A 19695-nucleotide genomic window follows, 5' to 3' on the forward strand; every position below is an offset into this window, starting at 1 on the left:
TATTTCCACAATCTTTTTCTAACTTTGGCACAGCATTGATAAAGGGACTCTGGCTCAGTCAAGTTCTGCTGTGCAGGAGGAAGAGACATGATTGTGAGCGAACATGTGGCAATTGTACTGATTTAATAAAAAATGGTGTCACTTTTGAAAACACGGCCAGGAACACCAAGACTATTCAAGTTTAATTAAAAAATTGTATTGTGAATATGCCTCCGTACATTGAGGAATGATTGTGTACACTTTTTAATTGCTATGTGAACAAAATACTTCCTCAGAGCTTAAAAGGCTGATTTTTATCGTTTGTTCACATCTATCAAATTTTCCTCTTCCCAACACCTTTGAACATTCTCTGCAATGGGAAAATAAAATGCCACACTTCTTAACAAGCTATTATAATTTGTGAGATAAGGCCAACACTCCAATAGAATCTTTTTATACAATGTTCTTTGTTCAAGCATCTTGGAGTTTCCTGTTCACATTCATCATGGAAAATTCACACGTCAAATAAGTTAAGAACTAATATGATATGTACTAAATGGCATAATGATAAAGAGGTACTTACTTGATGTCCTGGCAGCTAAAAAATGAGGCCTTTAAGTACTACAAGTCACTTCTAATAATAGTTTGTAGGTTGTGTCCTGGGTGCTTGCTTTAAGATCTTTTTTAGGACAACATGGTTGATTTTATTGCTATTAAATAGCTAATTAGTATTTTAAATAATAATCAGTGGCTTGGATCCTTATCACCTGCTTGGCTTTCCCTAGGAGCCCAGTTAATCACAGTGAAACATGGCAGTATGGGGCATAGCAGGCACTTTGCATTCCTGGGTGCAAATTTAATACCACTCTGCTATAACTGGCCTTCAGGCCAACTATGGAGTCCAATACAATAGCCACTAGCCACATGTGACTATTTGGCTGGTTGAGTGTGGCTAGTTCCCTAAAGCAGTAGCCACTATAATGGCTACTGCTTCAGAACTGGCTGGACACCACAGGGCTAGGGCAAAATGGCAGACCATCAAGCATGGGGGACAATTATAAGAAGTTTGGATCCCTCTTCCTCAAAAAATTTTCTTCACCACTTAACCAATTCAATTTTGATTTCTGTAGTGATACTTACAAAGCATCCCTTTCTTTGCCATTGGTACTGCAAGAAACTTAGAGTTAATTTAGTCCTTTCATGCCAGGATTCAGATTTTCAAAGCAAGAAGCCAGTGCCAGCAATGAATGCACTCCAACTTTTACTACCAGAGTTACACTATACAGGCAGTCCCCGGGTTACATGGATCCGACTTACATCGGATCCCTACTTACAAACGGGTGAGGCAACCCCGCACTAGCTGCTTCCCCCCAGCAGAACAGGGAGACGCAAAGCTAGCGCCTCCCCCCGAGCAGACCAGGGAGACGCAGAGCGGCTTTTCTCAGCAGACACCTCAGCTTGAGAATAAAGGACTAAGGGAAGTGAGGTGTAGGAGAATAAAACTGAACTCTGGAGAAATGTTTGGCTAGAGTTTCCCCTACAATATGTACCAGTTCCGACTTACATACAAATTCAACTTAAGAACAAACCTACAGTCCCTATCTTGTACATAACCCGGGGACTGCCTATAAAGTAGATCAGCATATCTTTTGCTATGCAATAGTTTAAAGTGTGCAGCTTAAGTAAATCTAGACAAAAACAAAACAGTGTTGGCTTCAAATAGCACTGAAAAAATTGTAAATGTTTTTGTAATTTCTGCATGATGAAACAAACTAAATGATTGAACATAATGAGACTGCTGCCAACTTCATAAGCAGCTAAACAGAAAACCAGACTTAAGAAGCATAACAAGCAATAGAGAATATTTTATGGTGTCTCATATTAGATAACTTACAATTGTGATAAAATATATTTTAATGCGAATTGATTCTCCAGAACATCAGCACTGTATATTTCTAATGTTTTTGCCTCAAATAAATTTTTTTTTTACTGAGGATCAGATTCTTAATTTAGCCAGTAATTTCAATAAGGGTACATGAGTATAACCAACATAAAATTACACCTGAAGATTTTTGTTCTACTACATACACGTATGCTGCGCTTTTATTGCCTACTCAGTCAGTGAAAATATCAGCAACATGACGGGCCAACTTGGCCTGTCCAGGCATATCTATGATTCACTTGTGCCTGTCTCTGAACAATTGCTGAAAAATTCTCATTATGACTGATTGAATTAAAGAAAGAATACAAGTTGCTATTGTCATTGCAAGTTCTTAAATTCCTTTTCTATGGGTGTGTCTAGACTACAGGGTTTTGTCAACAAAAATGGACTTTTGTCGACAAAACTATACCTGTGTCTACACTGCCGCTGAGTTCTGTCGACATAACGTCGCCAGAACTCAGCAGTTTTGTTGACGGCTAAAAACCTTATTATAAGGACTAACACCTTTTATCGACAGAGTCCTGTCAACAGAAAGCATTATTGCATCTACACTGTCCTTTGCATCTACACTGTCATGTCGACAAAGCGGCTTGCTTTGTCGACAGAACTGGATGTAGTCTAGACACTCTCTGTCGACAGAAGCTTTGTCTACAATATCTGTCGACAAAACTTCTGTCGACAAAAGCCTGTAGTCTTAGACGTACTCTAAATGAACAGTCACAAGACAGATGCCCTGGAAACACAAAAAAATAAATCAACGGTCATCAGGGGTAGCAAGAACATGTGAATTTGATTTCACAGACTTTTTCTATTCCTCTAATTAACCAAATTCGTGCAGTCACCCTTAGACAGTTCTCAAATGCAACTCTGAAGATCTATAAGAAATGGTGCAAAAGATCCTGAGGCACATCTGAGGCAGGCGGTCTGTGAAAAGAAGACTATGGTATCAAAATGTAAAAAGTATTGAAAAAACATTTCTTTATACTAATATTTTCAAGTAGTTTCATGTATTAGAAATAAAGATCTGATTAGGGAATAGTAGCAAGTACATGAACAGTACTAAGTCAGTCTTGTCCTCTTGAAACATGCTTTAAACGTTTGCAGATTATTAGCATGTTCCCTTTTAAGTCAGTCCCTCCGTGGACTACGGATTGAAAAAGCACTGGTCAAGAAGTATGATGAAGTTTACAAAGAGATGTAATTTTGAAAAAAAAAATACCATGTAAACTTTTAAGTATTAGATGTCATGAAATTGGGTAGTACCTAGATTAAAAACCTATATGCTCTTTTTCCCAGTGGCATGATCTTGATGAGCTTCTTCACCGGGAGAAAATGAGCTTAATGCAAGCTCACTTTCTGATTTTGCTGAGCTTCAAGGTGGAACTTGGAAAGAATTTTCTGTAATGTACTTTCTAGACCCAAACTGACAGATTATTTTTGTTGTTTCTAAAGCTTTAGGGATTTTTACTAATGTGTGGCTTTGAAGCTCTGACATACGCAATCTGTAACTATCTCTTCAAGAGGAAATTTAAGGAAAAGATCCCCATGGGTGCTACCATGCTACCACCAAAAAGAGTTTGAGTGTAGGGACGACTTCAGCAGCTTCCAGTGTTTTTAATACTATGTCAGTTACACTTGTTCCTTAGCACTCCCATTCAGCACCAAAACACCACTAATATTGGCACCAATAACAAAGCGACAGAGAAACTTGCTTCAGATGGACTAGTCATTGACTCAAATTATGATCTCACCACAGACGCCTTCACACTAGCAAGAGACGTGAACAAAGAGTCGGATGAAATTAGCATCATAGCCAGACAGGAGAAACAGAGAAGAGAGAAGCAATGAAGAAGATAGCAGCAGAACGCTGATAGCCTTGAAGGTCAGCTTGAGAAGTGTGTACTCATTGCAGTAAAAAACGAGGACCCAAAAGAGGGATTCAAGTGGGATCACAAGTATACAGTGCTGGACAATTAACACACTCAGGCTATGTTTACCCAGCAGCATTATTTTGGAATAACTGATGTTACTCCAAAATGACAGAGATCATGTCTACACTGAAAGCCTTTCTTTTGAAATAATGTCGAGCTGGAGGACTTCTTATTCAGACTTCTGTAACCTTCATTTCATGAGGAGTAAGGGAAGTCAAAGAATAAGGGAAGCTGAAGGAAGAGTATTCTTTTGCCTTCCTTCTGTGTAGACAACACAAAAAGCCGAATTCAGCTATTTTGACGTACGCTATGCAATTGACGTAGCTGAAATTGCATAGCTTAATTCGGCTTTCGCCCTGCAGCGTAGCTGTACCCTCACTGAGTAGCAAAAAACCACAAACCAGTCCTGTGAATAATCCCATAAGGGTACAATAATGCAGGACTCTAAAAATGTTAAGTGGCACAGGGTATACTGACTTGAAGGCAAGTGCACTTGACTGATGACAAGAAAAGGCCTTGAGAGATTTCAAATTTGAGTAGACTGTTCCAGTTAAAGTAGATGGGGACAGAGCATGGAGGCAGATTTTTCTGTGCACGGCAAATGACAACAAACTTCTTACGCTTACACATTTTAACACAGATGGTTTCCTGGACTGCCACTAGATTATGTCCTTATTATCATCCAAGTACATCCCAAATGGATGTGGCCTCCCTGCAGATGGAGCATCACTTTGATCCATCTCTAGCTTAGGTCATTAAGAAACCCTGGATGTTTTAATCTGTCCATTGCTGGCAATTGTGTCACGCCACAAAAGCTTTTGTAAACCACAGGATTGCTGACTATGCAGCAACATTCCTTGGTAAACGTGCTTCATAGTTCATTGGTCTTCTATATATTGTAGAATAATAATATCTAGATACCAAGAAAACCACCAGAACTGAAACTCAAGGTGATGGAACTGATTGGTGGATTCATCTCTGAATGGTCTCATTGCTGATCTTTCTCTGCCACTTATTAATATGGAGCTGCTGAAAAGAGGGCATGAATCGGAAATGTCAATCCACCACTCTTCGGGCTTCCTCAGCACCCATGTTTGACTGCTGTACAATAAAACTGGTATAACCATTCAGAGTAAAATCCACTGCATCCCTGCACACACAAAAAAAAACACTTGTTGCAGCAGTAAACAATGTCCCATTATGTGAAGGTGACTCTGGACTGGAATTCAGGAGGAGACCTTCCTGTTTCAGTAGTGACATAAGATATGGGCTCTCCTGAGAGAGCTAAAAGATTTGGATGCCTTTGTGGCTTAGCCCCAAGCTAGCGCTCCCCAAATGCTCCAAACCTGACTCTGTGCTTTCTTTCTGAAACATCTATACGTGCAACAGGCTCTTAGAAAAGCATCTCTTTTAGCAGATTTCCTCTTCATCCTCGCTCTGGATTTTAAAAAAGGACAGTTTGCATACTTGCTTATGCAACGAGACAGTCCAAAACAGATTGCTTTGAAGCCTACTACTCAGTGTTCTTGTTGTTCTCTGAATTTATTTGAGCGATAATATGGGACCAGCTCAACTATAATTAAAGTGAATTAACTTGTCAGTCAATACATTTTCTCTGCCAGCTAGCTAAAAGGGAATACAATGCAGCTGATAAGCCAAACAGCAGGCCCAAAAGACTCTGTGATGTCCTGACAGTTTCTTGGAGCAAGCACCTTTATAAAATGTTGTTGTTTTATCCATTAGAATTTACACTATCTGATCCTTAAGTTTAGGCCCCCCAAAAGTTCTATAACTCTGGGATGCGTATGTTGTTTTGTTTCCCACAGTTACAGTGAACTCGAACAATCGAGAAAGAGGGCCCTTCAGTAAAGATCAGAAGCATTGATGAACACAGTTGAAGAGTCAAGGAGACATTCAGTACACTGTCTTGTAATTTCAGTTTGGTGAAATTGGAGTAAAGGTTGAACCTCTTTAGTCCGGCACCCTCGGGTCTTGACCAGTGCCAAACCAGAGAATTTGTCAAACTATGGGAGGTCAATATTATGTAGCAGCATTACCAACATTTCCACTGCTTACTGGGCTCTTAGAAGACAGTTAGGGGTAAATTATAACAGCACAGAACACTGAAAGCCAGGACTGGTGGCTGTAAACTAAGTTTATGGAACCATGGGAAACTTGGCCACGTGAATGATAAGTGTACATCCAGCTAACTAAAATTGTGCTGGACCAGAGAGTGCTGAACTAGAGAGTTTCAACTTGTATTTTGGGAGAGGTGAAAATGCTGGCAAAGAAAAGCCAATGTTTTGTGTTAGATGTTATTGTGTCTTTTGAAAACGATATCAAGTCCTTAAAATGTGCCTCAGAGATGTAAAACTCCATTTAAACTGGTTTTAGAGGGTGGAGGATATAGAGAGCTATTTTCTATAGTCTACATGACTCTTTGTATATTATTTGCAGTCTTTCAATGTTATTCAAGCCAATAATGAATATGTATTATGGACTATATAAAGATTTTAACATTTTTATTGATACAAGGATTTTCTGATTTTAATCAGAAAGGGCATCTGTTAAAACTTATTGTGATTCATCTCCTTGTAACTCCTAGTTGGCCTGATTAATAAGTTCCTAGCTTGATAAAGCCTGATATGCAATCCATTCCTATTTGTTCAAACTAGTCTTCTTTCTGCATGCAAAGAATATTGCTATATTGTATCATTCACCTTTGAACCTGAGTTTCACTACAAAGCAGAATATACTCAGCTCTGTCACTAGCTCTCTCTCTCTGTTTATCACAAAAGCATTTCAAAACAAGGGACCTCATCCTGCCAATATTAAGCTTATTAGCTGTGCTTCATTTGGGCCAGGGCTTGCCAGCACTGAGCCCCAGAAATTCTAAGCTTAGCAGTCCACTGTCTCTGCTTCTTGCTACCACAGTTATGAAAGTTAAAAAAAAAAACTGCTTGTGCCCTGGCACCCCTTCAACTACACATTAAGCAGCGCCCATGAGGGTTTGGGGTTTTTTTTGTTTTTTTTTTTAAATAGGAGTTGTTTTATTGAAGTGAATGGGACTACTCTCATGAGAAGTTGCATACAGATGTTTGTAGGATCTTGGTCAAAATGTAGGTACAGGCAGGGTCTGAAGAAGAGTTTGGATCAATTAAAATTTTCTTTATAACTATAAAATGTATCAGAAAAATTAAAGAACTCGGTCATTTTAATTTTTCTAATTACTGTCATTTTTCCCTAATTGCAAGTGTAAGTAACTCTGCTGTAAAAGCATTTCATTACTATAAATTATTCATTGTCCATTACCCAATTATGTCTGAAAACAGTTTTTTTCCTATGAAAAACAGTATTGCATGTGAAAAGCAAACAAGCATTTCCAAATGAATTATTATAACTAAAATCTAAGTTGCTGTGTAAATTTAAAAATTACACTTTTTCAAATTAGTTTACTTGCTATTGTTTCTTGTAAGATCTAATTTTGTTGTGCCTCAAAGGCTGGAGAAAAAAAAATGTTTCTCATTGTTTCAATTAGCCTGTGTTTTTGACAGCATGTTGTGTATGGCCAGTTTCATTATTCTCTTCCTATTTGTGACGGTATCTAACACAGCAATTAGGAAAATAAATTGATAATCCACAAAAATTAGCAAGGAGATTTAGGGTCAGCTGTAGCCACTGAAACTGTTATCACTATTATCTGTCTTTAAAAAAATTGATGAGACTACAGTTTTTGGTGTCTAATTGTCTGCGGGCAGATTTAGTGAATGTATTAAGGAATAATGATTTTGATGATGGTTGTCAAAAAAAAGGAACCTTGATGAAATGATGATTCTGTTAATGTGGTGTCTTGGCTAAAGTCCATCATAAATTAAATTGGTAAATATTCTAGCAGGAGCTAATATGTTTCATTGTAATCTGGCTACTTTGTCATAAACCTGGCAGAGCTGGGCACTTATGCTTTTCCTTTGTAAGGAGAATTCTAGGGACATCAGAGCTCAACACAACAGGTCCTGCCAGCCTCAAGCTTAAGAGACAAAGCAGTCTGGCCATGACACTTCTACACACAAGTGCTGTGTCTAGACTGGCCAGTTTTTCTGGAAAATCAGCCGCTTTTCCGGAAAAACTTGCCAGCTGTCTACACTGGCCGCTTGATTTTCCGCAAAAGCACTGACCTCCTACTGTAAGAAATCAGTGCTTCTTGCGGAAATACTATTCTGCTCCCATTCAGGCAAAAGTCCCTTTTGCGCAAAAGGGCCAGTGTAGACAGCTCAGATTTGTTTTCCGCAAAAAATCATGCCAATCTAGATGCAGCCCAGCAGTTCCCAGCAGTAGGGACATGCCCCTTGGGACTGTGATAGCCAGATGGGTGCGGTTGACAAGATCCAAGGCAGTAGAGAATCAGGCTCGTGCTCTTATCAGGTTCAATGCTGTGTTAAAATTATACATGCAATTCTTATTTTCAGCATTTTTTTTTTCTAAATGGACATGAGTGTTAGTACTGCAATCCAGTAGCCTGTTGATGGGACTCTGTTACCTTCCTCTTAAGGTGGACAGACTACTCAGTAGTGTTTAGTAACATAAAATGTAGGTATCAACTTTATAAGATCCAGTCTTTCCCCACTATACTGTTAACACAAAATGTTAAATCATTTGGCTCTGCAACCTATATTCAAGTGTGGCATTCACGCTGCACAGAACAGCAGTAGTGTTTGATGGTTGTTCTTGCCCTTGAAATACTGATTGGCTAGGGAGGGGCAGGCCTCTTCTCTGGTCTCTGCAGCTATGTCTAGACTACATCCCTCTTTCAAAAGTGGGATGTAAATTAGATCGAAATTGCAAATGAAGCCTGGATTTGAATTTCCCGTGCTTCATTTGCATAAGGGCAACCACGCATTCTTGCAAAGAAGGGCTTTTTGAAAGTGAAACTGCTGTCTAGACGCAGTTAAAAATAAAAGTGTTTTTTTTTTGTTTGTTTGTTTTTTCCCCAAAAAGATCCTGTACTCCTCATTTTGGCTCTGTCTAGACAACATTCTATTTTCGAAAGAATATGCAAATTCTATGGGAATTTGCATATCTTCCATTCTCACTTTCAAAAGTGGATCTTTCGAAAGTGAAAGTAGTCTGGATGGGGGGGATTTTTGTAAAAAACTTTCGAAAAAATGTTATTCCTTAAAAAATGAGGTTTACGTGTGGTTTTTTTTGAAAGAGGGGTTTTCCCGGAAAAAAAAGTCGCGTCCAGACAACTTTCACTTTTGAAAGATCTGATCTCACTTTCGAAAGCGGAAGAAGATATGCAAATTCCCACAGAATTTGCATATCCTCTTTCGAAAGTAGAACTTAGTTTAGACGTACCCTTTTTGAGGAGCACAGGATCTTTCAAAAAAGGGTTTTTTCCCCCCAAAAGAATCCCATCTAGAGGGCGGTTTTACTTTCGAAAAACCCTTTCAAAAGAACGTGTGGCAGCCATTATGCAAATGAAGCACGGGAAATTCAAATCCCGGCTTCATTTGCAGTTTCAATTTGTCAAATTTACATCCCTCTTTTGAAAGAGGGATGTAGTCTAGACATGCCCTCCCTCTCCACCTCATCCAACCAGGGAGATCTCAGGAAATCCTGCTTCTGCAGCTGGCTCTCCTCTGATGCAGGGAGTTGCCTTTCTAGGCTTTAAGAACCACCCACATGAGCTATAGGAAAATGCATGTGCTGCTACTGCAAATTTCAACTGGCTTGAGCTAAAGGATGGTGAATATGCACGGAGACTGGTCACTGGGCCTATGTCCTATCACTGAGCACCAGAGGTAAGAATAAACTATAGCCCAAAAGGAAAGAGGTGTTTTAAGGAACCAGTGCTGCAGGGGCAGCCAGCACTGGATTTAGAGTTCCTAGTAGGCATCTTAGTTTTATGTCATGCTCCTGTTGATTGCACTTTTCAATGGCACTGCTGTTCTGTACATTCTAATAAATGAATGAGTACATTTGGAGTGATTCCTGGGTGAATTCACCAAAAGTTCTAAAAGTTTTTTTTTTGGGGGGGGGGGGGGAGAGGAGGAGGAGAAACTAGCAAAGAGGGAAGCAGTGTTCCTTCTAATTTTTTTCATCCACATGCTGAATACATTTTATGTGCACCAGCTTTGGGCATTCTGCTAATCAACGGGGCAGCATTTGAATCTCTCCTGGGTGGCTGCCTAAGCACTCTGCTTACAAGGAACACTGAGGGGAGCCCTCAAACAAAGGTGATGTATTTTTATTGTAGAAATCTTTGTTCCATGTCACCAACACGGGTTATAGTTCAGCAGTCTGCAAGATTTCTAGGATACTGGTGTGAGATCACTCAAAAGTCACTAACACCTCCCCGCCTCCCCTGCATAAGTCAGCTCACTACAACACTACATGTTGAACTCAACAGATGGGGAATTTTTTTTCTCGCTACTTTCAAGCTATTTATGCATTTGAGACAGTTCAATAACATGGATAACTACCTCTAAATATACTGAAACAGGACAATTAAGTATCACTAGCCACACTTAAAATAGCTATTCAAATGCTGTAATCTAAATGAGATTCACGTGAGTCAAAGTTGGATTCAGTTTCCTCAAAACGTCAGATTAGGAACAAAGAATCTCCAGTGTTGGGGAGATACCAGAAAGACCTTTGAATAAAAATACACATGGCACTTACGCATTATTAGAAAAATAAATCACCAAAGTGGGGTTTAAAGTATGGCATCTTTTTTCCATGCTGGCAAATCAAATTTATAGAAAACATTAAAAAAAAATTCTATGAACATAAGAAAACTGAGTATCCAAAATCTTTGTAAAGGGAAAGATCATCTCAGTTTCTTTTTATAAAATTAGGTAAGATAATTTAACTTTTCATTACTTATTCTGGAAATATTCTTTATATCACTAATTTTATTGCCTGATTTGAGTTTTTGATTTGCGGTTTGTTTGTGCTATGATATATAAAGCAAAAATGATTATTATCACCATTCTAGCAGTTTCATATTATGAGTACAATTAGAAAAAGTAGTGTTATATAGAATTTTCAGAAAGAAATACTAGTGAAAATTGTAGAAGAAGATTATGAGAATTACATTCTGAATTTCTTTCACTATGTTTTCTGGCCTCTGTGTTGCTTTTGGTTAATGTAAAGTTTATAAAATAATGCTATTTATTTACAACCATGGAAATAACTGTTGTCTCCTTTACAAATTTAGACCAAAGAAAAAAAAGCTCATCTACTCAAAGAAAATAATGCATGAGGAGAATGTATTAGTTAAATCTTTACTAATCGATCATAAATAGTTGAAATATTTGATAAGTTAATTTCTTGTGTATATATTTTGCCAAAATGAACATGAGCATAACTTGGAATTGTTAAGGCTTTGGGTTGGTTCTCCCCCTCCCCTTTTTTTGTTTTTGCACTTAGCTTGCTTTACTGGAATGCTAAACCTATTTGTTTTTTAAACTTTGTGTTATCATAAACAGTTCAGAACACTCACCTGTTTTCCTTTAATATCATTACATGACTCATTTTGTTTACACAAAGAATAAAAACTTCACAGTTTTTAAAAATTCCTGAGTATGACATCATTTGCTTTAAGAGGACCTGGCAAACTAAAGGTGCATCTACACTGCAGCATAACTCGAAATAAGATATGCAATTTGCGTAGCTCAAATTGCGTATCTTATTTCAATGCTATTTCAAAATAGCTTATTTCATCATTTGGTGCTGTCTACACAGCACCAAATTTTCAAATAAAGTGCTATTCCAAAATGTCCCTTAGTCCTCGTAGAATGAGGTTTACAGGGATGTGGAAATAGCGAACCTGAAATAACTGGCTTGCTGTGAAGATGCGGGACAGCTATTTTGAGATACTTCAGTATCCCGAAATAGCATTGGAGTGTAGATGTAGCTTAAGACTCCTAAACTTATATTGCTCATACAGGAAAATATCATTTTATGGACTTTTACCCTTCTTTGTGTGAGAGATCAGCTAGTATACTGCATTAATACAATGTTATGTGTTTGTTTAAACAATTTAACATGTTTTTCTTGTCCTGTGTGCTATTTAAAAGTGTAATAAACTTTTGATTGGACTCCCCTTTTTTCTAACATGGAGGGTAAAGGAAAGCCTGGCAGCAGTGGCTGGCAGATGGCAGTCCTACCAGCAGAGCTCTGCCAGATTCTGACAGGTAGGGAAACAGGGATGCTGGAAGTTTTGAAAAAACAACAGTTTCTTCAAATTCCTTACCCACTCCGCAAGGAGGTGAAAAGAATAAGTGGGAAAAGCAGGTTCCAAACAATAGCAGGAAGAATGAAAACAACAACCAACACTGCATTATGATGTCAGGTCACGGAACAAGGTACAACTCACTGCCGCAGCATCTCCTGCTGGCCACTGAGCAATTAGCTTCTCTCAGCACTGGAATACTCCCTTACTGCCCATGCTTCACTTCTGGTTCCCTCTTCAGAGCATATAAACCTTTTACCTACTTATGCATTAATGCTTCTGCCACATTACATTAGACTCCACATCCCTTCCCAGACTACTGCGTCCTCCCATCTGGGTACTGCCCAGCCACAGTGCCCCCACACTCTGGGGGGTCTTCCTTCTCAGGGAATCACCCAATCACCTATGCCCATCTTGCCTCACTGATAGGGATGTGAAGGACTAGTCGACTATCCAATAAGCAAATGCTTATTAGACAGTCGATAGGATAGTCAACTAGTTGCTGCACCCCGCCCCCCGTTGCTGCCTATCAGGCTGGGAGCCCAGCATCAGGCTCCTCATAGCACTTCCAGCTGGCCCTTAATTATCTGCAGCCTCACCTGTGGATGCCTACCACTCAGCCTCCCTAGACTGCCTTTAACCCTTGAAGGGCCAGTGAGGGGTCATATTATTTGGTGAAGTGACATTTGGGTTCTTAAAGACTGACGACAATGGAGAGGTTACCTCTTACTGTGGAACTAATTTTCTCTCTAGAGTGCTCCATTTTAATGGTGGGAGAGTTTTATTCTTAGGTCACATTATTAAGATGGTCAGAGTCTCTGTTTCAAACCCAAGTTCCTTGATTATTTCAGATTTTAGCACTTTATAATAAATGTGCACATCACCCATAAAGAGTACCTCTTCATGTCAGGCAATATTAGAATTGCTACGGTTCATTTCAAACTTGTAAGCTAAAACAAAACTGTTCAAAAGAAATTTCATAACATAAATGTTGGTGCTGTACACTAAAATTCTGCAACTGGTATATAATGATGTCATTACACAAGTTAGGATAAATTTTGGTCATGCTTTTAGCTTTTATAGATGTTATATTTACCTAGCTGCACTGAGTTTTCTTCTGGTGCATAAACCTTTGCATTCCATTTTATTTAGTAAATAAAAAAAGAAGATATGGATATGCCAAAGTAGTTCTTTCCACAGCTACACTAAAGTAGTATTGGGGAAGCATACTAATTTTTGCTGCATATAAAAAGTTGCTCTTGGTTCTTTTATTCTTTGTTAAAAAAAAAATCTACCTTCACAAAAGTCTGTATTTTTCATAAAATGCTCCATCCTAAGATTAATATTTTTATGGAATAGTCACAAGCACGCAATAACATGTAAAAATATTACCTAAGGCAAGTAAAGGAAACTAAAGGAAACTATTTTCTATTACATGCTCATTTTTGAAGTTATTCATTGTGATGAATCATCATCTTCAGCTCCATTCCTCTGACCATGGCTAAGAATCTGTCCCAAGACACGCTGAAATCAACACCTACAACTTGTTTTTTGGGCAGAAAACTCTTGCTGCAATCAGATTAAATGCTTCTCCAATAACTGGGGAGTGAGCTGAGGTGGACTTTTTCCTCTGGGTTTCTCCTTTGTGACACAAGCCCATTTGCAGTTCACTACTCTGTGTCAACAGCTCTTGCCGGGCTGGGATACTCACTAAACCTAGCATACCAAACCTAGCATATCAATGTCATTTTCTGTATCTAGAAGGTGTCAAGTAATATACCATAATTTTGTACATATTGAATGAAGAGGTAATAGTCATAGAATGTTTGGCAAGCAATGCATAAGCCCTGTCTTCCCTAGAAAAAGGAATGTATTTGTTTAGCTGTCCAGCCAGGTTGTTTCTGCTTGACAATGAAGGTCCGCTTCCATATGAGGTAAACAAAGCTAGCAAGCATGGTACTACATTTTAGGGGAAGGGAAGAAAGAAACTATCTGGGCTATAAAGACTGAGAGCCTGAACCTGAAATGACACATAATTGAATCAACTGATTGCATACCGAACATTACTGTATTATAAATGTATCCAGTAAAGTCTTTTCTGAAAGCTAATGATACACTAGTGATTAATATCATTGTGAAATATATATATTTACAGTGTGTGAGGAAATATGAATACCTAATGCTATTATATTTTACAGTCTGTGAGCAAACAGAGAAACAGGTTCCTGCCAAGACAGGAGCCATCTATCTGTCTCCAGTGAAATTAACCAAGCTGTGAACAAAAATAAAGGAAGCCTCATTTACATAGGAATGAGTAAGGTGCTTGGAAGTAACCCTGGAAGGGAAGAACAGCATGAGATCATAATGTATCTGGGGACAAAACCATAAAACAGCTATATAAGAAATAAACTAACTGGTCTGTAATGGTAATGAATATCCAGGCTGTATAAATAAAACAATCTGTTACAATCTCAGGTGTACCTAACCCCAACAATAGCATGGCTAGAATGAAATGAGGACCAATGACTGAGATGGAACCTGGCCAGACAATTTTGAGACAGAACTGGTAACACTGCTAATGCACCTACAGCAATCTGAACATCAATACCACAAAGACACCTATATGATGGTGTGGCCCAAAATCAGCTATATTCATTTTATAATATATTACAAGATTTGCCTGGCATTGCTCAGGTCCTTCAATAAGTTCTGTTCATCTTTATTTAAATTATTGCTTGTGGGGCAGTAAAGGGGCTCCGTATGCTGGCTGCTGCACAAAGAGAGGACAACCCCAGCCCTTTCTCCCCAAAGCAGCTTGGGACTAGGTGAGAAATGCCTGTCCATGGCCACGGCAACTACATTGGGCAAGCTGGGGAGAGGGGTACATGTTTTCCAGCTGGAGACAGACAGATACTCAGACAGACAAACAGACACACAAACATACCAACTCTCTGAAATCTACAGTAGATAGCTGTCCCTTTCTCCAACCCTGCTCCCTGCTGCCCAGATGGTCTCCACCTCTGGCCCTTGGCTCCCTGCCCTCCCATGGTCATTCTGCAGTATAATTCCATCCTGCAACCCCCCGCCCTTTCCATTTAATGAGAGCATCAAATTCTAGGCAGATCCCATTTTCAAAATTGGGTGGTTTTAGCGCTTTCCATTTAGCAGGTGCTCTTGAACAAATGGTCTTACAGATGGATGGACAGACAGATGCACATTTGTAATATTAAACACAGCGCCAAGACAGCAATGGGGAAAAAAGGCAAATGTTTCCAACTCTCACAATCTATGCCAACAAAAATGGTGCTATGGGATTTGGAAGTCTGTGAGTTTTTTAAAACCCTCTCACCTGCCAGGCAGAGCAGTGTGGAAGAATAGAAGCAAGCCCAATAGTCAATACTTTCTAGATCACACCAAGACTTTGGAGTTAACAGTATGCGTGTCTTCCAAGTGGCACACTACACAATCAGAAATTTAAGCTTACAGCATTCCTGTCTTGGTTCCATTTAGGGACCCTACATCAGGAACAGGGATAGTCCCCAAGGGGCAGGCCTGAATAGCCAGGTCCTAACACTCACAACCAAAGCTTAGTTCATAATGCTCCTTTTTAAGTTCTGTGTTTATAATACATTGAGAAAGTAACTGGGGAAAATACAAACTAGTAGACGTTTAAATGATAAATTAAAAATTGGTTCTGAGAAGGCGACTGCCTCTTTAAAATTAATGTATTTTGAAAACTGGAGTTTGGAGACAGAAAAGAAAACTCAATACATAGAAAAAGCAATCAGGGCAGAGTGAGAATAAGACAAAGCATAGCTGTAAAAAGGATTATGCAATTTCTTAGCATTATATAACATTGAAAGTAACAGACTGATTTAGAAAACTATTTTATTGCTGTTTGTTTTTAAATGCACAAAAGAGAAAAATAGAGACATGAGAGTTAACAAAACCATTAAAAGGAAGAAATTGTTAATAATTAAGAACCCCACAAAGCACATTAAGTAGAAATGCCACGTTTACTTGTAACTATTGCAAATTAGACTAATTTGAACAGAGGGAAAAATAAATAAAATTATCAAAACTTTCATGTTGAAGGAAAAAACATGCTGAAAACATGCAAGTTAAACATAGACACACTCCTCAACCACATTCCATCTAATTGGCATCACAGAAAAGTTGGAAACACAGCTGGTGGCCCCAATCCACAAAGGATCTTTGGCATCATAAATGAGGTGTCACAATGCCTAACTTGTATGCACCTAGAAAAATCAATGAAACAATGATGTGATAAGCCAGAGTTAAGTGCCTACGCTCCCTATGCAAAGCATCGGGAAGGATACAGGCATCTTAGAAAGCGATCCAGTGCATTAAATGGGAAGCTGACTATGCAAGCTAACGGCAAATGCTGACAAGAGGTGTGTTGCCAACATCCAGGCATTAAATGCATAAGCCTGGGCACTGGGGAGTCACCTACATCTGTTTGCAATTCACACCCAAGACACAACTCCTGAAGTCAGGAGGCTTAGGTGAATAAGCCAAATGTTGTGAGAATGCAAGAATGAGTGGCCTAACTCCACACAAAACAGCATAGCTTCCCCTCCCCTCGGACCTCTTGCCACAGTGACAACTTAATTATTTATCTGGGGATCTCTTCCAGGGCCTGGATTAATGGCCATTCTCAGGAGAAAGTAGATATGGCTGAAGCACTGCTGCAGTCTAGCAATTTCCAGCAGACCTTGGCGAGCTGGGCAACAGAGTGTAATTCAGAACAGTTCTGAGACACTGATCAGTTCTGCTGAGGGTAAAGGACAGACCTCAGCAAGTCTCCAGATGAGAAAGTTGGCGAAATGGCTAAAGTGACCACTCCACTTTTCTCCTCTCTCAGCTGCACCAAATAGTCAGCTGTGACCAAGTTCTATCTGGCATGGAAGTTGTGAGGTTTCATGAACACAAAATATGTAAGGATAAAATGTATTTTATTTTTTTAAAAGAACATGGACAATTATCTTAGTTATGAGTGTTGTATTTACTGTACAGTACACTCACTCTTTTTTCCAAGGGCTGAAGTAGCATAGCTAACATAATCTTAGCCCCAGAAAGCAGGGAGCAAAACATGAATTACTACAGACAGCCTCAGAGAAATACCTGAGTTACAGTCATTAAAAGCATTTCCTAAACTACAACAAAGATATTTGACCACGAAAGTGATACAGCATCTTAAATTGTATAATTAATTTCAGAATTCTGCTTACATACAAGTTTGTCGCAGTTTTCCATGAGATTTTGTGTGTGTGTGAGAGTGACACTTCAACTTTTGGAACTGGGACAGACCGTACTGTAAGCATTGATGTTCTGGTCTGATGAGAGGAGGAGTGCGGACAGTTGTGTTCTTAGTATCCAACAGCAGTTGTCCAAAATGGCATAGCAGCCTAAAAGGCGAGCTGAAAATCTATTACTATACTACAACTGCAATATTCCCTGCATGTTTGGAGTGAGATTATAGCCATTAAGATAAATTAATTAACATTACTGTACTCAGACCAATCTATGTGCTAAGTCCTTAATAACAGGAGATCAGGCCACCATTGTATATTGTATTTAACATAATGATGAGAGAAAGAAAACTCATGCAGTAATATTTAGGATTATGTGTAAAACATCTACATAAATATTATGTGATGTATGCAATTCAACAAACAATTTGTGAAAATTAAATCCAAATAGTCTGGGTCAGACTCTAAAATAACAAACATTAGATTCGAGCACATACCCATCTGGCATCCTACGTTCCAGAATTCTTGAGGATTATAATTAGAAGATGTAGCTCTAGTCCCTTTGGGATAAATTCTTGTAATAAATCTAGCCGTATGCCTAACAAATTCGTTACCTGAAAAAGAACATAAAATTTAAGATGGGCATTACTACAAAATGCAAATAAACAGGTCGGCTACGTCTACACTGGCCCCTTTTCCGAAAGGGGCATGCTAATTTTACAGGTCGTAATAGGGAAATCCGCGGGGGATTTAAATATCCCCCGCGGCATTTAAATAAAAATGTCCGCCGCTTTTTTCCGGCTTTTAGAAAAGCCGGAAAAGAGCGTCTACACTGGCCCCGATCCTCCGGAAAAAAGCCCTTTTCCGGAGATCTCCTTATTCCTACTTCGAAGTATAAATGGTATACTTCGAAGTAGGAATAAGAGATCTCCGGAAAAGGGCTTTTTTCCGGAGGATCGGGGCCAGTGTAGACGCTCTTTTCCGGCTTTTCTAAAAGCCGGAAAAAAGCGGCGGACATTTTTATTTAAATGCCGCGGGGGATATTTAAATCCCCCGCGGATTTCCCTATTACGACCTGTAAAATTAGCATGCCCCTTTCGGAAAAGGGGCCAGTGTAGACGTAGCCGTCATGTTTCAAATAAATAATCTAACTGTGCTTTTTTTTTTTTTAGTTCTGATACAATTAACAGAGTAGTGATGGTCATATTTCTTTAAAATATTTCCCTGCATATCTAATTTTACTTAAGTATATGACTTCTTAAAGACTAAATTCATAGTGAAAATATTAAAAGTTCATGAGAAATTCTGGAGAATTTTGTGGAGAAATTCTGGAGAATTTTGTGGAGAATATTTCACTGTTTTTGTTGGTGGTGGTTTGGATTAGTGTGTATGTTTTACACTAAACATTTCTGCCTTTTAAGGAATGGGAAGGACTAGACATAAGAAATGTATTGTAAAGCCATTGACTACTACAAATGCTCACTAGGCAAATTCTAGCCCTGCTTGGTATAAGCTATTCATTTTTTATTGCTTTCTCATGACATACATACAACAAGTGACTAATCTGGCCCAGTGAAAAGCTATCACAGAACCCGCATTTAATGGATAATCTTGTTTACAGTATTTGGAGCAAGACCAGTTATTCAATGGGCATAGAGCTAGACCTTCTCACTCCTTGATGCGTTCACCTCTTAAATAGGTTTAAACAACACTGCCAAGGAGGAATTAGTTTTATAGTTACCAATAGGGACTATTCCTATGTAGTAAGTAATAGTTCCTACTGGTAACTGGCCTGACCAATAGTGCTAGAGTTGACCTTATGCAACCTTTTGGGTTGCATAAGGTCAACTTGGCACCATTTTTCCCAGTCTTACCAGCCACTGAAGGATCTGCACAGCGCAGGGCTATTCTCAGGTGGCATAGAACTACTAGAGAAGTTTCTATGCCAAACTTCTTCATTGAGTAATCCCCGCTTTTTCCTCCCTGGGTTACTCAGGAGCAGGTCACACTCACATGTATGCCTAGGCGCCTGATGTTTTTAACATAAAAGGAGATCCTGAGAACTCCAGTGGCAATGTTGTTTGGTTGGGAATTCCCTGTCCACTCCCTTGCTCCCTAAGAATATACAATGTTGATGCCTCCACCTGGCTGGCTTTGTACACACTTAGTGGTGTGCCTTAGGAGCCTCCAGGAATAAAATTATTCCAACAGTAATCTGGATTTAACCCCAGGACAACAGTTATAAATAATATACATCTAACTGATTACATAAAATTAACACACCTTTACTTAAAAAGGTAAGGAAACAGGGTTTAACAGGTTAACAGTGAATAA

General features: G+C 38.9%; 1 protein-coding gene across 1 annotated transcript in view; it reads right to left on the reverse strand.

The window, feature by feature from the left end:
• Nucleotides 1-19695, reverse strand: part of PLCZ1 (phospholipase C zeta 1) — a 117524-nt gene that overhangs the window by 16393 nt on the left and 81436 nt on the right. The window contains exon 9 of the mRNA XM_075897749.1: nt 17859-17975. Coding sequence (XP_075753864.1) covers nt 17859-17975 — 117 coding nt within the window. The remainder of the gene's footprint in view (nt 1-17858; nt 17976-19695) is intronic.

This window comes from Pelodiscus sinensis, chromosome 1 (genome assembly GCF_049634645.1).
Source record: "Pelodiscus sinensis isolate JC-2024 chromosome 1, ASM4963464v1, whole genome shotgun sequence".
In the NCBI taxonomy this organism is placed as follows: Eukaryota; Metazoa; Chordata; order Testudines; family Trionychidae; genus Pelodiscus; species Pelodiscus sinensis.